This window comes from Bison bison, unplaced genomic scaffold (assembly GCF_000754665.1).
Source record: "Bison bison bison isolate TAMUID 2011002044 unplaced genomic scaffold, Bison_UMD1.0 scf7180017864134, whole genome shotgun sequence".
NCBI classification, from domain to species: Eukaryota; Metazoa; Chordata; class Mammalia; order Artiodactyla; family Bovidae; genus Bison; species Bison bison.
Window position 1 is genome coordinate 5,007,794 of NW_011494706.1, and position 24,782 is coordinate 5,032,575.

General features: G+C 37.9%; 1 protein-coding gene across 3 annotated transcripts in view; it reads right to left on the reverse strand.

The window, feature by feature from the left end:
* Positions 1–15,600: 15,600 nt before the first annotated feature.
* The window catches only part of CASD1 (CAS1 domain containing 1), a 53,855-nt gene continuing 44,673 nt past the window's right edge, over positions 15,601–24,782 (reverse strand). For 2 of the 3 annotated variants that reach the window (XM_010839764.1, XM_010839765.1), the window contains 2 exons: positions 23,232–23,324; positions 15,601–17,104 (listed from right to left, as the gene is read on the reverse strand). In XM_010839764.1, the coding sequence (XP_010838066.1) occupies positions 16,838–17,104; positions 23,232–23,324 (360 nt within the window). In that variant the 3' untranslated portion in view covers positions 15,601–16,837. The remainder of the gene's footprint in view (positions 17,105–23,231; positions 23,325–24,782) is intronic. The other variant, XM_010839766.1, reaches the window with a different exon arrangement.

The window sequence follows — 24,782 nt, forward strand, 5'->3', positions numbered from 1 at the left end:
GGGACAGATTGGGGGCAGGAGGAGAAGGGGACAACAGAGGATGAGATGGCTGGATGGCATCACTGACTTGATGGATGTGAGTTTGAGTGAACTTCGGGAGTTGGTGATGGACAGTGAGGCCTGGTGTGCTGCGGTTCATGGGGCTGCAGAGTCGGACACGACTGAGTGACTGAACTGAACTGATCAAAAGTTTCTAAGAAATATTTTCCGTTCAAGGTTGACCAATTGCATTTTGTAATCACCTTTTTGTCATCCCTTTTCAGCTGGAATTAGGGAGATCTTTGTCCCTTTTCCCACAGGAGTCTGAAATGGATCATTGACAGTGGAAACTGTAATAGGGAAGAAACTCTGTATTCAATTACAAATTAACCACTAAAGGGATATTGCTTATAAGCCTAAATTATACATAATGGCGCATCTCTGGGAACCCTGCTTCCCAGGAAGTGAGTGTTGAGTTAAAATAGTTTTGTCTAGCTCACAGGAAACATGCTGACCAGGCCCACCTGTGAACAGTCTTAGGCAGTAAGAAATTAACACATCCTGTCTACGATTTTACCTCCCCCACCCTGTTTTAATATAAAAGAAGCCTGAATTCTTTTTTTTTTTTTTTTTAACATTTCTTGGAACTTTAATGGGTTACAGAATGGAGCAGAGGGTTGTTCGTAGGGGAATGGACTATGCAGGTTTCAGTGAGGCATGGAGACCCTGGGAACTCACCCTCCCTCTGTCACAATGTGAATACCTTCTCTTCCTGATGATCCCAGTATTCCTTTTCACCTCTCTCTGAACTTAAAAAAAAACAAAAAACCAAAAAAAACCACACTTTTATATTGGAGTATAGTTGACCAACAATGTTGTGATGGTTTCAGGTGAACAGCGAAGGGACTCAGCCATGTATATACATGTGTATCCACTCTCCCCCAAACCCCACTCCCATCCAGGCTGCTGCATAACATTGAGCAGAGTTTCCTGTGCTATAGAGTAGGTGCTTGTTGGTTATCCATTTTAAATACAGCAGTGTATACCTGTCCATCCCAATTCCCTAACTATCCCTTCCCCCTATCAAAGAAGCCTGAGTTCTAAATCAGAAAAGATGGTTTTTTGTGACATTGGTTCATTGAACAATAGTTTATCATCTTCTCACTCTGCTGGCTTTCCAAATAAAGTCACTATTCCTTACCCTAGCAACTCATCTCTCAATTAATTGACCTGTTGGGTGGTGAGCAGTATGAGCTCGGACTTTTTAATGTACATTTTCTACTTCTTCTTTTGTATGTCTTTAAATCCTTTAATCACCTTAAATATCTTTTGATATATGGAGTTGTTATTCAGTCACTCAATCATGTTCGACAGTTTGCAACCCCATGTACTGCATCATGCCAGGCCTCCCTGTCCATCACTAACTCCCAGAGCTTGCTCAAACTCATGTCCATCGAGTTGGTGATTCCATCCAACCATTTCATCCCCTGTCATCCCCTTCTCCTCCTGCCCTCAATCTTTCTCAGCATCAGGGTTTTTTCCAATGAACTGGCTCTTTGCATCAGGTGGCCAAAGTACTGGAGCTTAAGCATCAGTCCTTCCAACAAATATTCAGGGTTGATTTCCTTTAGGATTGACTGGTTTGATCTCCTTGCAATCCAAGGGACTCTCAAGAGTCTTCTGCAGCACCACAGTTCGAATACATCTGTTCTTTGGTGCTCACACTTCTTTACGGTCCAACTTTCATGTCTGTACATGACAACTGGAAAAACCATAGCTTTGACTATATGGACCTTTGTTGGCAAAGTGATATCTCTGCTTTTTAATAGGCTGTCTAGGAGCAAGCATCTTTTATTTTCATGGCTGCAGTCACCATCTACAGTGATTTTGGAGTCCAAGAAAATAAAGTCTATCACTGTTTCCATTTTTTCCTTGTCTATTTGCCATGAAGCGATGGGATTGTATCCCATGATCTTAGTTTTTTTGAATGAGTTTTAAGCCAGCTTTTCACTCTCCTTTAACCTTCATCAACAGGCTCTTTAGTTCCTCTTTGCTTTCTGCCATTGGGGTGGTATCATCTGCATATTTGAGGTTACTAATATTTCTCCTGGCAATCTTGATTCCAGTTTGTGCTTCATCCAGCCCAGCATTTCGCTTCCAGTCCGGCATTTCGCACCCAGCCCAATACTCTGCATATAAGTTAAATAAACAGAGTGACAATATACAGTCTTGAGTAAGAAAGGGAATTTATTGCCCCCATTCAGACTCAGGTTCAATCCCTGGGTTTGGTAAGATCCCCTGGAGTAGGAAATGGCAACTCACTCCAGTATTCTTACCTGGAGAATCCCATGGATAGAGGAGCCTAGTGGGCTACAGTCCATAGGGTTGCAAAGAGTCAGACATGACTGAGTGATTACCCATGCTTGTATACACTCCCACAATTAAGCAGTTGTCTCAGGACTATTTAAAGACTATGTCTATCTTTCCTTAGCAATGTGAATCAAATATTACCTTATTCTAATATTTTCTGAATTAAAATATTTGTTTTATATTCTATTAATCTATATATTCCACATTAACACCTAGAGCTTAATGTGTCTATACATCCAATTGTTTCAACACAATTCCTACTCCTTCCATTGTATGCCCACATATTACTTTTCTACAGTTTCCCTTTAAAATTTCACAATCTCTAAGTGCTCCAGCTGTTTCCCTTGTGCGTGAATGTGTTTTGAAAGTGCTGGACCTTTTGGTCTTCAAGTAAATGTTTTTCCATGATTTTTTCTTAGTGATAGTGTCCTGAGGTGAGGCTGAGATGGAAGGAGGTGAGGTGGGTTCTTAATTCTAGTTTACCCTCTCTACATCAGAGATGGCTGTCACTATTTTTCTCCTGAATCACTTAGGAAAAAACTCATCTTGCTACCCCAAACCTATCTAGTCTAGTCTCACAGAGTACAGTACGATCCTCTTAATTAGGGCTTCCCTGGTGACTCAGATGGTAAAGAGTCTGCCTGCAATGCAGGAGACCCAGGTTCAATCTCTGAGTCAGGAAGATCCCCTGGAGAAGGAAATGACAAACTATCTTGAAGATAATGAAGACTTTGTACAAAGACTGGCAAAGACTTCTGAAATTTCTCCGACACTGATTGTCAGCCTAGCCACATTCTACAATATGTGGCTGCAGAATATATAAGAAATACTAATCTTCATCTACCCTATGAGATTTTAATTTCATTGACCTCATTGGCCAGAATCTGATTTAATATGCAACACTGAAAGAGAAAGGAAGAAGAAAATGATCTAGGTAAAGATAAAAGCAAAACCAGATATTTCCAAAGTCTAGAGGAGAAATAATAAGAGCCTGAACAGAGGCGGTGGCAACGAGAGAAGAGAAATGTGAAGACTGAAAAGGATTTAAGAAATGGATTGCATGGAATGTATGAGAAAGGTAAAAGAGTTGAGAATGATTCCTAGATTTTCCACTGGGGAGAAAGAAGGATGGTGCTACCTTCCACTGAAGGAGGAAACACAGGAGAAAGTGTTGGCTGCTGTTTTCTGAGGGGAGGTGAGGAGAACATAGAAGATGCTCTCAGTTTTATTTACCTTGTTTGGAGAATCCCATGGACAGAGGAGCCTGGCGGGCCACAGTTCATGGGGTCACAGTGTCAGACATGACTGAGCGACTCACACTGATCCTATGATTTATGAGACAAAACAAAACATACTGACCTAGTTATGAAAAAACTATGGTCAAAAATCAAGTACTTTGATTAGAGAGTCAAGAAAGCTAAGAATTAAAGAAAAAAAGACCCCAAACTACCAGAAAACCTTTTTATTTTTAATGTAAGATGCTGTAAGCATGTAATATAACATGTTTATAATATTGGAGATATTTTAAATTTGAAAATAAAAAATGCAGAAGTTTTCTTTGTTGGTTTACCTTGAATTTGGAAAAAGAATCTTGGTACCATTTTTTCTTAAGATGTAAAAATGTCAGATTTTTTTCCATTATGATGTTTAGTAAAATTTTATCTTTGAATCCTTTAAAGACAAAGCATTTCATTTCGTCCTGTTTGGTAGTTCCCCAAATTCTTCATAATGGATAAGATACCTGTATAATGTTTATATTTTAAAACAACTATTCCTGGTGTTACCTAGGACTCAGGTCTTGCAATTTAGTCAAATTTAGGTTTGGGGACCATATTGAATGGCAGCCATATAACTTGCACTTTCCCCTCATAGTTCACTTGTACTGTCACTATTAATATAAAAAGGAAAACAAATAGTGCTTTTACATTTTATAAAATTTGAAACAAGAAAAGGTTTTCTAGAATTTAGTCTTCCACCCTATAATTTTGGAAACGTAGGTGCCAACTGTTCCTTCTGTAGAAACCATTTTTAGTGTAAGAAAATGAACCAGAATAAATGTTGCCAAATACATTTCTCCAAATCTCAGCTATCCTGAGAATGAACAAATCGAGTCATATATTCAATCAGTTTTGAATGTCTTTGCAGAGAAATATTCAAACTGGTAAGATGAGTTGAAGAGCCAATCAAAACAGGCCATCTTTATTTCAGTCTTTGAAACCAGGCTAACGGTCATTTTCTCTTGACTTATGAAAAAATTTTAATCTCTTTCAAAAGTTTTAAAGAACTCTAAGTACAATGCCATGTAACCTCTTTTTATATAGCAGGCTCCCATATGGTACAATCCAATTTATCAAAGAAAATACTGACTTGTCCATAAAATAAGCCACCAAACATTCCCAGTTTATGGTATCAATGACTGTATTCATCCTATATCAAACTTTAGGATCTCCTCAATCAATCAGTATATCATTTTCTTATAATGAATAGGACATTGGTATATTTCTGAGTTGGTTACATTAGAATTCTCAGCGTAAGCACAAATATAATTAGGTGGCCATATCTTGATATACTGAGGGAGATAAGTTTTCCTCATTAGCCTTCTATTTTCAAAGCTTATTTTTTTGGCATGCAATTTCTGCTACATTCAATAGATATGATTTAAAAACTTACCATCTGTTACATATTCTGATGTAATTTTTTCAGTTAATATATACCTGAATTTCACAGTATTTATTATTTAATAAGTTTTCATTAAAGTCCTGTTAAAATTTCAGGCTTTCATTTAATTCATTAATCTGAGTTTTACTTATACTGGCACCCACATATACATTTTTATGTACTGGCAATAGTTTTTCGTAGAGTTGATTTCATAATGGTTTTTGAAGTAGTATTTTTAAGTAGTTTTATGACACAGTCACATTTTGTCTGAACACAGAAGAATATTTTTTACTTCCACAAAAAGCACAATCTCTTTTTAAAATATATAGCCTTCCTAGTTTATCTGTTCATTTTCCACTTTTGGTGGAGATAGGATTCCAAATAATTCCCACTACTACAACAAATATAATAGCATAAGTACAATGACAAATTGCAATTGACATTTTTCCCAGCATAAAGCAAGAAGATGAAAAATAGTAGAATGCACAGCAAGTAAGAGCCTGTTCTGCCTAGCATGGCTAGCACTCAGGCATGCAAGTGGCTTCCATCAAGGCCGTAAAAACCCTTAGGCTCACTTGTTCAGTCCTGTCAGACTCTTTGCAGCCCCATGGACAGTAGCCCCCCAGACTTCCCTGCACATGGGATTCTCCAGGCAAGGATACTGGAGTGGGTTGCCGTCTCCTACTCCAGGCGATCTTCCTGACCCAGGGATTGAACCTAGGTTTCTTGGATCTCCTGCTTTGGCAGGCAGATTCTTCACCTCTAGTGCCACCTGGGAAGCCACACAAAAACCCTTCTTTGCTGCAGAGTCACAGGTTAGGTGCCATGTGACTATTTGCACTCATTCTTTATCTGACCACGTAAGTGGGTTAAATTTTTTATAACAGTATTCAAATCAATATCCTAAAACTCAAATAAAGCATATTTTTAGCCTCTTGTCCAAATCACTAAGGCGGCAGCTGGGAAAATAATTTTCCTTTTCATCATTTTGCAGGGCTGCCCACCTGCCCTGTATGGGATTAGTACTTGATACTATTTCTGTAGCTTTTATTAATTAGTTCATTTGGCAAATAATTATGAGGTATTATTCTAGGAGCTGCGGATACCATAGGGAGTAAAATAAAAAACTTGTCCTCGAAAGAGTATGTTCTAAGGAGGGGCGAGATGGAAGCTGAAAAGCATAGGTGTGTAAAAAGAGTAAGTATGGCAGACCTACAAAGAAAAAAGCTGACTAGTACCATAATTCAAGAAAGAGCCAGCGGACTTCTGGAACAGAGTGATCACATTGGAGATGCTGAAAAGTGGTTGAGTTACTGAATTATGGATCTGTTTTGAAGATGAAAATGACAAGATTTACTAAAGTATAAAACAAAAAGTATAAGAGTCAAAGTTTTTTGAACAACTGAACAATGTAGTTGCCATTTACTGAGAAAAAGACAGTGGGTGTTTTTGTGCTTGCCGCAACTATTGAAGCCCGTACAACTAGAGACTATGCTCTGCAATAAGAGAAGCCACTACAGTGAGAAGCCCAGGCACTGCAACTAGAGGAAGCCCACATGCAGCCATGAAGACCCAGCACAGCAGAAAAGGAAAAAAAGCTAGGCCTCTTAAAAAAATAAAAAAGACTATAGGTGTTTTTGTTTGTGGCCAGTAGTGGAGAAGCCTAGTTTTAGACCTGTTAAGTTTGAGATGTCTTTTGAATATTCAAATAGAGATATTCAGGTATCTAGATTTGAATTTCAGGGAAGAAGTTCAGACTAAAGACATAAATTTGGCTGGTAGACATCAAAATACATCCAAATATAATGTTTAAAGCCATTTGACTATTTGTACTCACTCCTTAAGTAATATCGCCTGAAGTTCTGAGGACTGAGTTCAGAGACTGATAGAATGAGGAGGGTCTAGTTTCTAGGACTGTGACGGAACGGCTGCTGAGGCGGTGAGAAAGCAGGAAGTGGTGACGTCCTGGAATCACAGTGGAAGAGATGGCAGTGAATCGACTGTGTCGAACATAGGTTAAGTAGGGTGGAAACTAAGAGAGTTGATCAATAGATTTAGCAATATGGAGGCACTTGTTGATCTTGACAAGAGGCAATTCAGGTCTGTAGGAGAAGATAAATGAAGCAGTAGCTTTGGGAATGCTAGAGATAGAGGAATTTTGTTTTTAAGACAGCAGAAGTAAAACCAGAACTCCTTAACTGATGGCCAAGCATTTCTAGACCTACTTTGTGTATAGCACATGACTATATCCATCTTGACACTGGAGTTGCAACCTTACTGAAGGAGTGGAAAAAAAGGACAATATAATGGAACCAGGTAATTAATGCTAGAACAGTTGAAAAGAATATAAACTGTTAGTTTCACAGAGGATGTGGAGTTTAAATTCTATGTTAAAAAAGTTGGATTTAGGTGGATGAAAGAGTGGGAACTAAAGAATAGTACATTTGGGGAACAGTAAGACTGGTCTCTGTTAGTCTTTGCCCTGCTTCATTCCATATTCCAAGGCCAAATTTGCCTGTTACTCCAGGTGTTTCTTGACTTCCTACTTTTGCATTCCAGTCCCCTATAATGAAAAGGACATCTTTTTTGGGTGTTAGTTCTAAAAGGTCTTGTAGGTCTTAATAGAACTGTTCAACTTCAGCTTCTTCAGCGTTACTGGTTGGGGCATAGACTTGGATTACTGTGATATTGAATGGTTTGCCTTGGAAATGAACAGAGATCATCCTGTCATTTTTGAGATTGCATCCAAGTACTGCATTTCAGACTCTTTTGTTGACCATGATGGCCACTCCATTTCTTCTGAGGGATTCTTGCCCGCAGTAGTAGATATAATGGTCATCTGAGTTAAATTCACCCATTCCAGTCCATTTCAGTTCGCTGATTCCTAGAACGTCAACATTCACTCTTGCCATCTCTTGTTTGACCACTTCCAATTTGCCTTGATTCATGGACCTGACATTCCAGGTTCCTACACAATATTGCTCTTTACAGCATCGAACCTTGCTTCTATCACCAGTCACATCCACAGCTGGGTATTCTTTTTGCTTTGGCTCCATCCCTTCATTCTTTCTGGAGTTATTTTTCCACTGATCTCCAGTAGCATATTGGGCACCGACTGACCTGGGGAGTTCCTCTTTCAGTATCCTATCATTTTGCCTTTTCATACTGTTCATGGGGTTCTCAAGGCAAGAATATTGAAGTGGCTTGCCATTCCCTTCTCCAGTGGACCACATTCTGTCAGATCTCTCCACCATGACCCGCCCATGTTGGGTTGCCCCACGGGCATGGCTTAGTTTCACTGAGTTAGACAAGGCTGTGGTCCTAGTGTGATTAGATTGAGTAGTTTTCTGTGAGTATGGTTTCAGTGTGTTTGCCCTCTGATGCCCTCTTGCAATACCTACCATCTTACTTGGGTTTCTCTTACCTTGGGCATGGAGTATCTCTTCACGGCTGCTCCAGCAAAGCACAGCCATCGCTCCTTATCTTGGATGAGGGGTATCTCCTCACCTCCGCCCTTTCTGACCTTCAACATGGGATAGCTCCTCTAGGCCCTCCTGTGCCCGCGCAGCCACAGCTCCTTGGACATGGGGTGGTCACCCCTTGGCAAACATTCTGCACTGTCATCTTAAGGAGTCTACTTCCTCAGGAATGGCGGGGTTTTAGAAAAGGCAGAGGAACCAGAGATCAAATTGCCAACATCTGCTGGATCATGGAAAAAGCAAGAGAGTTCCAGAAAAGCATCTATTTCTGCTTTATTGACTATGCCAAAGCCTTTGACTGTGTGGATCACAATAAACTGTGGAAAATTCTGAAAGAGATGGGAATACCAGACCACCTGATCTGCCTCTCGAGAAATTTGTATGCAGGTCAGGAAGCAACAGTTAGAACTGGACGTGGAACAACAGACTGGTTCCTTGGAGGAGTTCATTAAGGCTGTATATTGTCACCCTGTTTATTTAACTTATATGCAGAGTACATCATGAGAAACGCTGGACTCGAAGAAACACAAGCTGGAATCAAGATTGCCGGGAGAAATCTCAATAACCTCAGATATGCAGATGACACCACCCTTATGGCAGAAAGTGAAGAGGAACTAAAAAGCCTCTTGATGAAAGTGAAAGTGGAGAGTGAAAAAGTTGGCTTAAAGCTCAACATTCAGAAAACGAAGATCATGGCATCTGGTCCCATCACTTCATGGGAAATAGATGTGGAAACAGTGGAAACAGTGTCAGACTTTATTTTTCTGGGCTCCAAAATCACTACAGATGGTGACTGCAGCCATGAAATTAAAAGACACTTACTCCTTGGAAGGAAAGTTATGACCAACCTAGATAGCATATTCAAAAGCAGAGACATTACTTTGGCAACAAAGGTTCGTCTAGTCAAGGCTATGGTTTTTCCTGTGGTCATGTATGGATGTGAGAGTTGGACTGTGAAGAAGGCTGAGCGCCGAAGAATTGATGCTTTTGAACTGTGGTGTTGGAGAAGACTCTTGAAAGTCCCTTGGACTGCAAGGAGATCCAACCAGTTCATTCTGAAGGAGCTCAGCCCTGGGATTTCTTTGAAAGGAATGATGCTAAAGCTGAAACTCCAGTACTCTGGCCACCTCATGCAAAGAGTTGACTCATTGGAAAAGACTCTGATGCTGGGAGGGATTGGGGGCAAGAGGAGAAGGGGACGACAGAGGATGAGATGGCTGGATGGCATCACTGACTCGATGGACGTGAGTCTCCGTGAACTCTGGGAATTGGTGATGGACAGGGAGGCCTGGCGTGCTGCGATTCATGGGGTCGCAAAGAGTCAGACACGACTGAGCGACTGATCTGATCTGATCTGATCTGAAGACTGGTCTGGCTGGAACTCATATTAAGAGATAAACATGGAGAACTTTCACCATCAGCCAAGTTCTGGTTTATTATTTTGGCAGTGGAGATTAAAAAAATTAAATAATCCATCTGTGGTAGCTTCAGAATTAAGAAAAAATTATTAATACTTTTATGATCCTTTTAAGCAATTTTCATTATTAAAAAATTCTCTCAAGGGACTTCCTTGGTGGTCCAGTGCTTAGGAATCCATGAGCCAATTCAAGGGACTTGGGTTCAACACCTGGTCTGGGAAGATTTTGCATGCCGTGGAGCAACTAAGCCTGTGTGCCCCGACTACTGAGTCTGGGAGGCACAGTAAGAGAAGCCAACCATAATGAGAAGTCCACACACTGCAGGGAGAGTAGTCCCCACTCACCACAGCTAGAGAAAAGCCCCAGTGAAGCACTGAAGACCCAGCATAGCCAAAAAGAAAGAAAATTAAAAAACAATTCTATCAAATATCTTCTATGGAATAGGACCACTAGGTATTAGGGCATGCATGCTAAGTCACTTCAGTCTTGTCCAACTCTTTGTGACCCTATGGACTGCAGCCCACCAGGAGCCTCTGTCCATGGGATTCTCCAAGCAAGAATGGGTTGCCATACCCTCCTCCAGGGGTCTCCCTGCACCTCCAGGGATCGAACCTGGACCCCCTGCATTGGTCAGTGGATACTTCACCACTAGTGTCACCTGGGAAGCCCAGGTATTAGTGAAGTAAATGATAATACAATCAGCTGAATTTTAAAATATGATTACTTTTAAGGATAAAGATTTTGCCTGCACATGACAATCACTTCCAGGCAAGCATTTCCTTTTAAAATGTTGATCTACTTCATTTTTATACTTTAGAATGGTATTTTAAAGTGTTTCACAAATAATTTTGTATAAAATTTTGTATAAAAATATATATTTTGTATAAAAAGTGACAGTTTTAAAATTTGGATCCATTTTGTCTTTCTTCTTGAATGGCTGTTGCTAAAACTTCTAAAATATGTTGAAAAAAAGTGGCAGGGAATGGACATCCTTGTCTTGTTCCTGGTCTTAGAGGGAATGCTTTCAGCTTTTCACCACTGAGAATGATGCTAGCTTTGGGTTTGTTGTATATGGTCTTTATTATATTACGTTCCCTTTATGCCCACTTTCTGGAGAGTTTTTATCATGAGTATTGAGTTTTGTCAAAGTTTTTTCTGCATCTATTGAGATGATCATATGGTTTTTATTCTTCAACTTGTTAATATGGTGTATCACACTGATTGATTTGCAGATATTGAAGAATCCTTGCATTCCTGGGGTAAATCCTACTTGATCATGGTGTATGTTACTTTTAATGTGTTGGTGGATTTGGCTTGCTAGGATTTCGTTGAGGATTTTTGTCTATATGTTGATCAGTGATACTGGCCTGTAATTTTCTTTCTTTGGTGGTATCTTTGTTAAGTTTTGGTATCAGGGTGTTAATGCTTTTCTAAATGTTTCATACAATTCACCTGTGAAGCCATCTGGTCCTGGACTTTTGTTTGGAAGTATTTTTAATCACAGAAATTTAAATCTTATTTCTTAATCTATTAGATAATTTATACCTCATAATATATTCAACTCTACTCTTAGAAAATAGTCTCTTATACTACCTTATCAATCTAACTTTTAAGCAAGTTTTATCATTCTAATGTGTAGCATATAAGACACTAGAAGTGACTTCACTAAAATATCAGAATGGATTTAAAGATGCTTTTCAAGCATGAGTATTTAGAATTTTTGGTGTCAAAATCAATTCTGGAGGTAACTATCCAAGTTGTTTTAATCAAGAGAAGCTGTTGAGTCCTGTTTTGTAGGTCAAAATGACAGTGTATTAATGATTTAATACTGCTCAACAAAAAAAATTCCAATTTGGCTCTCAGGCTTACTAGATTGTCCTTCCCATTTTTATCCATCTGAAGCAGAAGAGGCATTCTCCTAGAAGTTCTATGTTCCTTGACAAACTGTCTTTTATTAAGTCTGTTTTATGAAGGTTCTACCCTAGGTCCTATGGTCTATTTCATAGGCTTAATAGTTTACACATGTATTGAATATTTTTTACAATCTAGTTAAAAAATATAATAATCAAGCATATATATGCTTATTGTTAAAGTTAATTTTACAATGCTTAAAAGCCTTCTAACATTTGAAATAATATTCACCCATTTAAAAAATTTTAACTGGCAACTTGTCTTACAATGGACTGGTAGGATAGAAATGCTGTTTTTTACTAGCACCTAGAGTAATAGGATTCATTTCATAGGTACAGTGAATGGTTTTATGTGAAGGCTCTGAATTTTTTTAATAATTTATTTTTTTATTGAATGATAATTGCTTTACCGAATTTTGTTTTCTGTCAAACCTTAACATGAATCAGCCACAGGTATACATATATCCCCTCCTTTTGAATCTTCCTCCCATCCCACCCCTCTAGGTTGACACAGAGCTCCTGTTTGACTTTCCTGAGCCACACAGCAAATTTCCATTGGCTATCTATTTTACATATGATAATGTAAGTTTCCATGTTACTCTTTCCATACATCTCACCCTCTCCTCCCCTCTCCCCCCGTCCATAAGTCTATTCTCTATGTCTGTTTCTCCATTGCTGTTCTGTAAATAAATTCTTCAGTACCATTTTTCTAGATTCCATATATATGCATTAGAATACGATATTTCTCTTTCTGGCTTACTTCACTCTGTATAATAGGTTCTAGGTTCATCCACCTCATAAGAACTGACTCAAATGCGTTCCTTTTTATGGCTAATATCCCATTGTGTATATGTACCAGGACTTCTTTATCCATTCAACTGTTGATGGACGTCTACGTTGCTTCCATGTTCTATTGTCAATAGTGCTGCAGTGAACAATGGGATACATGAGTCTTTTAAATTTTTGGTTTCTTCAGGGTATATGCCTAAGAGTGGGATGGGTCATATGGTGGTTTTATTCCTAGCTTTTAAAGGAATCTCCATACCATCTTCAATAGTGGCTATATCAATTTATATTCCCACCAACAGTGCAAGAGCAGTCCCTTTTCCCCACACCCTCTCCAGCATTTATTGCTTGTTGACTTTTTGATGATGGCCATTCTAACTGGTGTGAGGTGATATCTCATTGTAGTTTTGATTTGCATTTCTCTAATGAGTGATGTTGAGTGTCTTTTCATGTGTTTGTTAACCACCTGTATGTCTTCTTTGGAGAAATGTGTTTGTTTTTCTGGTATTGAGTTCTATGAGCTGCTTGTATATTTTGGAAATTAATCCTGTGTCAGTTGTTTCATTTGGTATCATTTTCTCCCATTCTGAAGGTTGTCTTTTCACCTCACTTACAGCTTCCTTTTCTGTGCAAAAGCTTTTAAGTTTAACCAGGTCCCACTTGTTTACTTTTGTTTCTATTTCTTTTACTCTAGGAGATGGGTCATAGAGGATCGTGCTTTATGTTGAGTGTTCTGCCTATGTTTTCCTCTAAGAATTTTACAGTTTCTGGTCTTACATTTAGGTCTTTAATCCATTTTGAGTTTATCTTTGTGTTTGGTGTTAGAAAGTGTTCAAATTTTTTTTACATGTAGCTGTCCAGTTTTCCAGCACCATTTATTGAAGAGGCTTTCTCTGCCCCATTGTATATTCTTGCCTCCTTTGTAAGAAATAAGGTGCCCATAGGTGCATGAGTTTATTTCTTGGCTTTCTATCTTGTTCCATTGTTCTATGTTTCTGTTTCTGTGCCAGTACCATACTGTCTTCATGACTGTAGCTTTGTAGTGTGATCTAAAGTCAGGAAGCTTGATTCCTCCAGTTCCATTCTTCTTTCTGAAGACTGCTTTGGCTATTCGAGGTCTTTTGTGTTCCCGTATGAATTGTTAACTTTTTTGTTCTAGTTCTGTGAAAAATGTCATTGGTAGTCTGATAGGCATCACATTGAATCTGCAGATTGCATTTGGTAGTATAATCATTTTCACAATATTGATTCTTACTACCCAGGAACATGGGTTATCTCTCCATCTGTTTATGTTGTCTTTGATTTCTTTCATTCATGTCTTATAATTTTCTGTGTACAGTTTTTTCTCCTTAGGTAAGTTTATCCCTAGATATTTCTTTTTGTTGCAATGGTGAATGGGATTGATTCCTTAATTTCTCTGATTTTTCATTGTTAGTATATAGAAATGCAAGTGATTTCTGTGTATTGATTTTGTATCCTGAAACTTTTCTAAATTCACTGATTAGGCCTAGTAATTTTCTGATACTGTCTTTCAGGCTTTCTATGTACAGAATCATGTCATCTGTAAACAGTGAGAGCTGTACTTCTTTTCCAATCTGGATTCCTCTTTTCTTCCCTGACTGCTTTAACTAGGACTTTCAGAATGATGTTGAATAATAGTGGGGAAGGTGGACACCCTTGTCTTGTTCCTGATCTTAGGGAAAATGCTTTCAGTTTTTCACCATTGAGAATAATGTTTGCTGTAGGCTTATCACATATGGTCTTTACTATGTTGAGGTAGGGTCCTTCTATGCCCATGTTTTGAAGAGCTTTAATCATAAATGGGTGCTGAATTTTGTCAAAGGCTTTTTCTGCATATATTGAGATTATCACATGGTTTTTATCTTTCAATTTGTTAATATGGTGTATCACAAGGCTCTGAATTTACAAATGGGAAGGTTTGACAAAGGCAACAGGGGAAGACTTGGGTAGACTGAGTCAGACAAGTGCCTTCTGAGGCCAGAGGACAGATTTTTCAATGTGATGTAATTTATAGAAACTGAGTTTCAGAGAACCTGTGATTTTCTTTAAATTTTAGCATATCTAAATATTCTGTTAAACATCTTTCTCTGAAGAATGGTATGAATGAGTAATGCAGATAATCATTATGTGAGTCAATGCAGAAAAAAATATTAAAACATACCATACATAGATGCTAACATTGTGGCAACTTAGAGCACAACAACCTCTTATCTGTAAAGACTCATTAAAAAAATCAAATACAAATAGAATATTTTAATTACAAATGTAGTATTATTTTAATTTTTATCTGTCACTGTGTTATTTTATATCTACATTAAATGAAAACTTGTGAAGAAGAAATACGGCTCACCAGTTAAGTTTTAGGCTTGAGTTCAAATAGGGAAGAAAACTTATATTCACTTGGGTATCACTATTAGAAGATATAAATGCTTCTAAAAAACAAATACTGGTCATCTTTTTTTTTCAGTTGTTTCATCAGGAAGAATCTTTCTCAGGTGATAAAACATACAAGCTAAATTAAAATGCACTCTACTCATTGGCAAGCCACACTAGCAAGAATAATGTGATCAGAGTACTTGGAAGTTTTTGATTTATAACTATACTATTCTCTACTTATAAGCCTAAGCAGAGCAATGAATCATTACAATTGTCTATCTGGGAAATGTCAAAAGACTAAGTAAGGGCAGAAGAAGAGAGAAAAAGAAAGAGCACACATCTGTTTGAAAGGCACTCCTCAATTAATGGAAATATATCACTAGCACATAAATCCAGTGCTAAAGAAATACTCCAATTTTTTAAATCTTCAAGTAAGATTACTAATAAAACAATGTTTTAACTCATGAGCAGAAAGGACAGATTATCCTCTAAAGCACTGATAACTAAATTATTCTTTAACTATTACTGTGACTTACCCATATATGCTGAGGTTAAAAAAGTAAATTTAAACTGAGGAAATGAATTAGACATTTGAACCAATCATTAATGGATCCAGCTTTTAAAAAAAACCACATAGTTTAATTGATACTTTACAATACAAAAATAAGCATCCACAGAATGTTTATTTACTGTTTAAATTATTCCATATTTTCATATACCATGAACAAAAAATATTTTACCCCATACACAGTAACAGCAAACAAGTGCAATTTTTAAAACATTAAAATCTGTAATCAAATCTGTACAACAGATAAATAAATTTATACCTCTACCAGTTAAGCCTATAACAGAACCAAAAACAAACACTGCCCAAGGTGACCAGTTTACTTAAAATTCTACTTATACATCTCAAACATACCTTGAATCTTTACTACACTGCACACATTTAGATTGATAAATATATATATTTTTTTAAAATAGGAGGGAGTACTAGGAAATACCAAAATGGTTATAAAGAGCTTCCAAACATTGGAAATAATATACAAAAACTAATTAGATCGGGGAAAGCGTATGTGATGAATCCACAGGGTAACTGGTATTACACTGGTGTAGCTCAAGGAAAGGAAACAGGTAAATGTTTGGACTGGAAAGAAAATTTGGCCTTTTTATAAAAAGCTACAATAGCATCAATGACAAAACCCTGTCATGGAGCACAGAACAACTCTGGGACAAAGTATACAAAGATTTTAGGCTTATATACCTGAAAACCACCGTTAGGAAGAAAAATCATATCAGGGAACATAATATCAGAACATGAACAATAAAAGACATACCGTTTGTCATTCCACATCATTGCACATATAAGGAAACAACACTGCAATCTTTCTTGAGTAAGAAAGTTTTTGATGAAGTAGGAAGTTCCATGATGAATACAGGTGCATACAATTTTTATTACCATAAATTTAGTAAATATCAAAACACTCAGTGGTGTTACTAAGCTAATTAAATTATCTGTATTTTTTACTGGAAAGGTAATTATTTCCCTGCCTTCATATGTTAACTTAAAATCACTTATAAATGGAAATGTAGATCCAGTAGAAAAGACTTTTCACATGCAATCCTATATGATGCACTCTGCTTCAATTTTTTTCAGTAATTCACATTGTATATGTACATTTCCAAAATATACAACCACACATGTTCAACAGATGTCACTGAGCTATCTTCTTGCCACACACATTTTTATTTACATATACATTTACAATACATCTCCAGATAGATGCTGTTCTCCTTTAGGTAGGTTCAAAGTTAACCTGAAGAGTTTTAAGTTTTTAGAATCCTAATGTCTTGATTTATCTTGAATGGATGATAAGATGAGGAGTCCACAAAAAAATGCAGCTATACATGCCAATCTTTTCAACAGAGATGAGTTATCTTTAGGAATAATAATCTGTGCAAGATCATTAGTGATCTGAGAAATTTCATGTGCCACACAAACAAATATGAAAGTGCTGACAATAATGTTGAGCATAGGATTTCCAGGTATGAGGACCAAGATACCCCTTGTGTCTGCTGCCAGCCATATGTGATATTGGCAAATAAACAGCTGGAAGGAAAAATATTTCAAGTTAGGTATTTTCAGAAAGTCCATAAATGTATTATAGGTTTTCCTAATTAAAACATATGATAGCATAATTGTTTCACTACTGGCCTTGAAAAGTCTATTGTCAAAATGCCTACACCACAAAGTGAACTACAGATTCAATGCAATACCTGTCAAGTTACCAATGCCATTTTTTTTGCAGATCTAGAACAACAACAAAAAAAAAATCTGAAAAATTATATGGAAACACAAAAGACCCCAAACAGACACAGTAATCTTAAGAAAAATGGAACTGGGGAATCAGGCTCCCTGATTCCAGACTATACTACAAAGATACAATAATCAAAACAGCATGACACTGGCACAAAAATAAAATGGCAGTGGCACAAAAAATAAAATGGCAGTGGCACAAAAACAGAAGTATGCATCCGTGGGACAAGACAGAAAGCCCAGAGGCAAACCCACACCCACCGTCACCTAACCTATGACAGAGGAGGCAAGAACTCATGATGGGGAGAAGAAAGCCTCTTCAGTAAGTGGTGCTAGGAGATCTGGACAGCTCCATGTAAAAGGATGAAATTAGAACACAAAAATGAACTCAAAATGGATTAAAGGCCTAAATGTAAGACCAGACACTATAAAGTTCTTGTAGGAAAACACCACAAAAACACTTTGACATAAACCACAGCAAGATCTTTTTCAATCCACCTCCTATAGTAATGAAAATAGAAACAAAAATAAACAAATACGACCTAATTAAACTTAAAAGCTGTTGCACAGCAAAGGAAACCATAAACAAAATGAAAAGACAACCTACAGAACTGGAGAAAATATTTGCAAATGAAGCAACTGACGAGGGATTAATCTCCAAAATATACAAACAGCTCATGCAGCTCAGTATCAAAAAGCAACCCAATCAAAACATAGGCAGAAGATCTAAACAGACATTTCTCCAAAAAAGATATACAGCTGGCTAAAAAACACATGAAAAGATGTTCAACATCACTAATTATTAGAGAAATGCAAATCAAAACTACCATGAGGTATCACCTCACAACAGTCAGAATGGCCATCATCAAAAAAATCTATAAACAGTAAGTGCTGGAGAGAGTATGGAGAAAAGTGAGCTCCCCTACACTTGGTGGAAATGTGAACTGGGTACAGCCACTATGGAGGAAGCACGACGGTTTCTTAAAAACTAAAATCAGAGCTGCCATATGATCCAGCAATCCCACTCCTGAGCATACATCCAGAGAAAACCACAATTTGAAAAGAGACATGCACGCCAATATTCAGCAGTATTTACAATAGCCAGGACATGGAAGCAACCGAAACGTCCAACAGAGGAATGGATACAGAAGATGTGGTACATATTTATAATGGAACATTACTCAGCCATATAAAAGAATGAAATAACACCATTTGCTGCAACATGGACGGACACAAGATGGATTGATACTGAGTGAAGGAAAAGATCAAAGAACTTCATTATGTATAATGAACGTATATATAAAACGGAAACAGAGTTATAGATGTAGAAAACAAACTTGTGGTTACCAGCGGGTAAAGAGGGTGTAGGGATAAACTGGAAGACTGGGACTGACATATATACGCTACTCTATATAAAACAGAAAACAAATAACTACTATACCATGGAACTCTACTCAGCACTCTATCTGACCTATGTGGGAAAAGAATCTGCTCTAGAAGAGTGTATACCTGATTCATTTTGCTGTATACCTGAAACTAACACAACATGGGAAATCAACTGTATTCCAATACAATTAAAAAAAATCCCACAAACAACTCAGTCAAAAATGGCAGAAGCTCTAATAGATGTTTCTCCAAAGAGGACATACAGAGGGCCAAAATGTACATGAGAAGATGTTGAACATCACTAATTACCAGAAAAATGCAAATCAAAACTACTCTAAGGCAGACCTGGGGAAAAGACTGGTGCTGAACGCATGGAGACAGCCTGAAGAGCTGGAGTGTGGTGTGGCTGCAACGGTTGGCGTCTGCAGAAGCGTGGGCTTGCCATAGACATGAAGGGCCATTGTTAAGTGGTGTGTGAAGGGTGGGCCTCCACAGCAGCCTCTTGCTCCATGTGCAGGCCCATGCCTTGCCTCCTCCGCCTCCAGGAGAGTGCGCCCCAGCTGCCACTGCTTCAGGAGACTCTGGTGTCAACCACCACCTCGGCAGGCCCCAGGAGCAGATATCAGTGGGTTGCCCATATGCAGAAGCGGGGCTGAAACCACAGCTGAGCCCCAGGGGCCAAGCAACTTAGGAAGCAGGACTGAATTCTCTCCCCATGGCTGTGTGAGCCATGGAACACCTCCACTGGCAGCTTTGTAATTCAGCACCTGTGGGACATACAAATAGACAACAGGTGCTTCTGCCGCTGGGAGGGCTCTGACCTCAGCAGCTGTGGGCTCTGTGGGTACACGCGCATGAGGGCTGGGCTAGGCCAGGGTATGAGATGTCTCCACAGCTCCCCCTGGATTCAGAGGCGTGAGTACTGCAGTCCTGGGACCTGACTGGACCCAGATCCTGCGCTGGTGGCCTTGTGAAGACAACACCCCAGGGACACCAGGGCCATGGCTGGCATTCCCATTACTGAGGCAGAGCCAAGGACAGTGCCAACAACAACGCATTCTGTGAGCCCTGACAAGTGAAAGGTGACACGACAGAGCACACTCACTGGTGAACAGCTCCTGCAAGGAAAACTCAGTGGCTCCTCTCCCGGTGGGAGAGCTCCAATCCCACCTGCCTCACACTGTAGCTCTGAAATGCAGCTCAGAAAAGCATCTGGGCGCCTCTACACCAACAACTAGGGAGCAGACCCTGCCCCTGATAGGGCAGTGACAACTACAGAGCCAGGAGGAGGCCCAGGTCAATATCCAGTGCAGGCTCTGGCCATCACGAGTCACACCTCCTATCAGAAGGATAACGACCAGTATAACTGAGCAAAGAGGTGGCAGGCTCCATACTAAAAAGAGCACTTGCACCAAAAAATACTAAACCCACGCAGACTACACAGGGACGCACCTACAGAAAAATAGACCTCTAAGACCATAGAGGATGACTGTTCCTCCTAAACTTAGACAGCAAGAGAAATATGCAAAATGAAGAAGCAGAGGAACCACTCCCAATTAAAAGTATGAAAAGAATTCCCCTGAAAGAACAAGCAATAAAAGAGCCCTCTTCAGTCTAACAGAAACTGAGTTTAAAAAGGAGACAGTGAAAATACTGAAGGAATGAAGAGAGGTTATGGACAGAAATGCAAATTATTGTAAAAAGCGACTAGAAACTATGAGGAGGAGCCAAGAAAAATTAGAAAACTCATTTGCATAACTGCTGCAATGAAGAGCAGAATGGATAATGCAGAAGAAAGAATAAGTGATCTAGAAGATAGAATAATGGAAATCACCCAATTAGAATAGTGGAGAGAAAGCCAAATGAAAAAAAAAATGAAAGTAATGTAACAGACTTATAGGATAAGATAAAGCATGCTGATCCACAAGTAGGGATCCCAGAAGGAGCAGAGAGAGAAAAGGGGATTGAAAATGTATTTGAAGAAATTATTGCTGAAAATTGCCCAAACCTAAAGAAGGAAGCAGAGATATCTCAGGTACAGGAAGTACACAGGGTCCCAAACAAGATGAACCCAAACAGACCTGTTTCAAGACATAATTAAAATGGCAAAAGTCAAAGAGAAGATTCTAAAGGCTTGTAACAGAAAAGCAGAGAGTTAATGACAAGGGAACCCCTATAAGGTTATCAGGTAATTTCTCTACAGAAATGCTGCAGGTTAGAAGGGAGTGGCAAGGTATATTAAAAGTCTTGTAAGGCAAAATCCTGTAATGTAGGATACTTTACCCAGCAAGATTATAATTTAGAATAAAAGGAGAGAGAAATAATTTCTCAGATAAGCAAAAACTAAAAAAATACAGCAACATTAAACCTATCCTAAAGGAAATATTGAAAGGTCGTCTCTAAATAGAAAAGAGGAATCTATAGGGAAGAAAAATATCACAATTGAAAAGTACATCTCTTAAATAAGCCAGTAGAAAGATTAAAAAAAATTTAAAAATTCTGTGAAAGCAATGATGACCACAATGGACAGCAACAGGCTGAACACGAAAATGTAAATAAGGACATCATAAAATGTGGGGGAGGAGAGTAAGAAAATATAGACTTTTTTTTTAGAAAGTGTGTGAGCCCATATGACTACCAGTCTAAACCAAATAGATATAGAAAGAAGTTAACATACTTGAAAACAGAGCAATAGCAAATCAAAACACAACAGATCATGAAAACCAAGAAGAGAACATAAGTATAATACAAAAGAAAACCATCAAACCACAAAAGGAAAAACAAAAAGAGACAAGAAATATAAAACCAACAAGAAGACAAGGTTTAAAATGGCAATAAATAACATATCTATCAATAATTACTTTAAATGTTAGTGGACTAAATGCTCCAATCAAAAGACACACAGTGGCAGACTGGATTAAAAAAACAAAAGCCTAAAATATGCTGCCTTCAGAAGACCCACTTTAGGGCAAAGGACACTTAAAGATTAAAAGGGAGGGGATGTAAAAAGATATTTCATGCAAACAGAAATGACTAGAGTCACAACACTCATATGAGAGAAGACAGACTTTAAAACAAAGGATATACAGAAAGATAAAGGAGGATACTGTATAATGATAAAAGGACCACTGCAAAGAGATGCTAACAAACATGAAGGGAGAAACTGACAGGAATACAATAATTAGAAGCCTTTAACACCCCAGGCACATCAATGGACAGATCTTTGAGAGAGAAAATCAATAAGGCAACAGAAATGCTAAATGATACAACAGAATAGTCCGACTTAAATGATACCTTCAGGACATTACACTCAAAACAAAACAAAACAAAACAGAATACACATTCAAGTGTCCATATGATTCAATAATTCCACTTTGGCATATAGCTGGAGAAGATGATAATTCAAAAATATCTAGTCTTCTTTGCAGTACTATTTACAATCACCAAGACACAGAAGCAACCTAAATGTCCATGGGCGGGTGAAAGGATAAAGAAGATGGGGGTTGGGGTGTGTGTGTATATGGAACATCAGGCATAAAAAAGAATGAAATAATGCCATTTGCAGCAACATAGACCTCGAAAATACTAAGTGAAGTAAGCCAGACAAAGACAAGTATCATATGATACCACTTATATGTAGAATCTTACAAACAAAACAAAACGAATGAACTTAATTCCAAGAACTTAATTCACAGATATAGAAAACAAACTTATGGTTAGTTACCAATGGGAAAACGGGGAGGTGATAAATTAGCAGGTTGGGATTAACACACTATTATATGTAAAATAGATAGCCAACAAGAACCTAATAAATAGCACTGGAACTATACTCAATATCTTGTAATAACTTATAAGGGAAGAGAATCTGAAAAAGAATGTGTAATTGAATCACACAGAAGTCTTTCCCATTTTAAAGACAACTTAATACATATTATAACTCTAAAATGTATCTTTTATGATTAAATGAATTCTACTATTTTAAAATGTTCTATTTCAATTATAAAACTCAGAATACACTGAATGTATTTCATACCTACTTTAAACTGATTTTGAGGATAAATTCATATTAGTTACTGCACACAAAATAATGAGTTTAAAAATTTTCCCCAAACTTTCAGTAAGAGTGAATTTTATTATGATAAGCATCAATAAACTAAATTCCAACAATATAATATTTAATTATGAATGAACAACAAATCAAAATCCTCTCAGCTTGATTTCATTTATGTCTATTTACAAATTTCATTTGCATCTATTTCATTTTTTTTCTCTTCCTATTTCTGCATCTTGGCTGTACTTGAAAGTTTAAGACAAAATAAATATGTGAAAGTCATCTGTATCTAGCCATTTAAATAAGACTTTAAAAGCATTCTACAATACTGCTGTTGAAGTTCAAAGTTTCTTGCCTATAATTTCATAAACATAGCTTTGGTTTAAAAAAAAAAATCAGTTACACACCTATATATACATTTATATACACAGCTCCATAAAACCCTGGGTAGTGTAAGACAGATCAAAATATTAATGCACCAACCTCTAATGAAATTTTTCCAAACCAAGCAAAAAATGAACTGTAAACTGAACGAGCATACCCAGGGATATTCCTTATTAGGATGAAGGCTAAAATCTAAAGAAAAAACACACAGGAAATATTAATAATCTGCTTATTAAAAGAATTTTGCTTTCTTTCAAGTGATAATTTTATTCTTCATGTTACTGAACTTAATACATACTGTTTTTTTTTTCCTCAATAGATGAAGTATCTGCAAGTTATCTTTGATCTAGAGTCTACTCAAACTGGATTTCTGAGCAGGTGGTCTATATAGTGCAAACAAGGGCAGGTTTTATATGGCTGGACGGTTTTATTTTTTATGTATATGTTTTCATTTTATTTTATATTTTATAGAAAAAATATAAACTCATCTTGAGGACCTTTGTGTAGAAAAAAATGCTATATTTATGTATCAAAATTAATAAAATTCCATGACATGATTTTGCTTCTTCTAAAAGTATTCACTCTGCTGGGAGCTACCCACCCCCATCTTTTCGCTCTCTTCAAGGCTCCTTCTACTGACAGCAATGTAAATGTGGGAAAAAGTAACTAAGGAAAGATGAATATGCGGCATACAGTGGCCAGGAGTAAAAGTGATGTGGCTCAGCAGGGTTTATGTTAGCCTTATTCTATGTCCAGCCACTTTCTCCCTTAGCTACTCTTACATTGTTCTGTATTGGTGTCATGTTAGTGGAACAGCCCCCTTCCTTTCATGTTGCTATAGAAATGACATCAGATACAAAATACAAAGTGTTACTTGTAACCGTGACTTCTGCAGAAGTCCTGAAAATGCTATATTAATATAGTACAATTTTTAAAATGTCACTGTCAATTGTGTTTGGAGAGTTGCTCATATGCTTAGTTCTACTGACTGTACAGAGGTTTAAGATGGATGAAATAGTTTCTTCATTGAAGAGAACTTAAAACCTAAAAGAAGACCCTCCAGAAACCCTCCCTGTTCCTTTCTGTTGAACCACACAGTTTTTAGGCTTTGGCTTAGACATAACTTTGTCCAAGAACCCTGCTCTGATATCAAGATGGATTAGGAAGAAACCCCAAATGTTCTAAAGTACCCTGTAGTTAACCATCACCACACTAATCACAACGCCCTATGATTACCTGCAACCACAGGTATCTCTGTAAAATGCAAATGTGATTTGGGCTGCTGAGCAGCCTCTGCCCACCTCCCAGTCACTACACATACTTCTTTAGACTCTGGCTCTCTGAGTTCCAGCCCCAATGGCTTTCTTCAAGTTCCCTGAATGGGAATATACTCTTTTCTACCCACATGGCCTAAGTTCTCACTGCCTGCCTTCATTCCTCCAATCTTAGCTTAATTTTTCCACCCCTCTTTGGCTGTACCTTATGGCATTCAGAACTTCCCAGACCAGGGATCAAACTTGCACCCCCTGCAGTGGAATCACAGAGTCTTAACTGCTGGACCACCAGGGAAGCTCCTCTCAGCTTAATTTTATCAGGGAAACCGTCTCTGAACCCTATCCACCCTCACTCCAACTCCAACTAGGTCATATA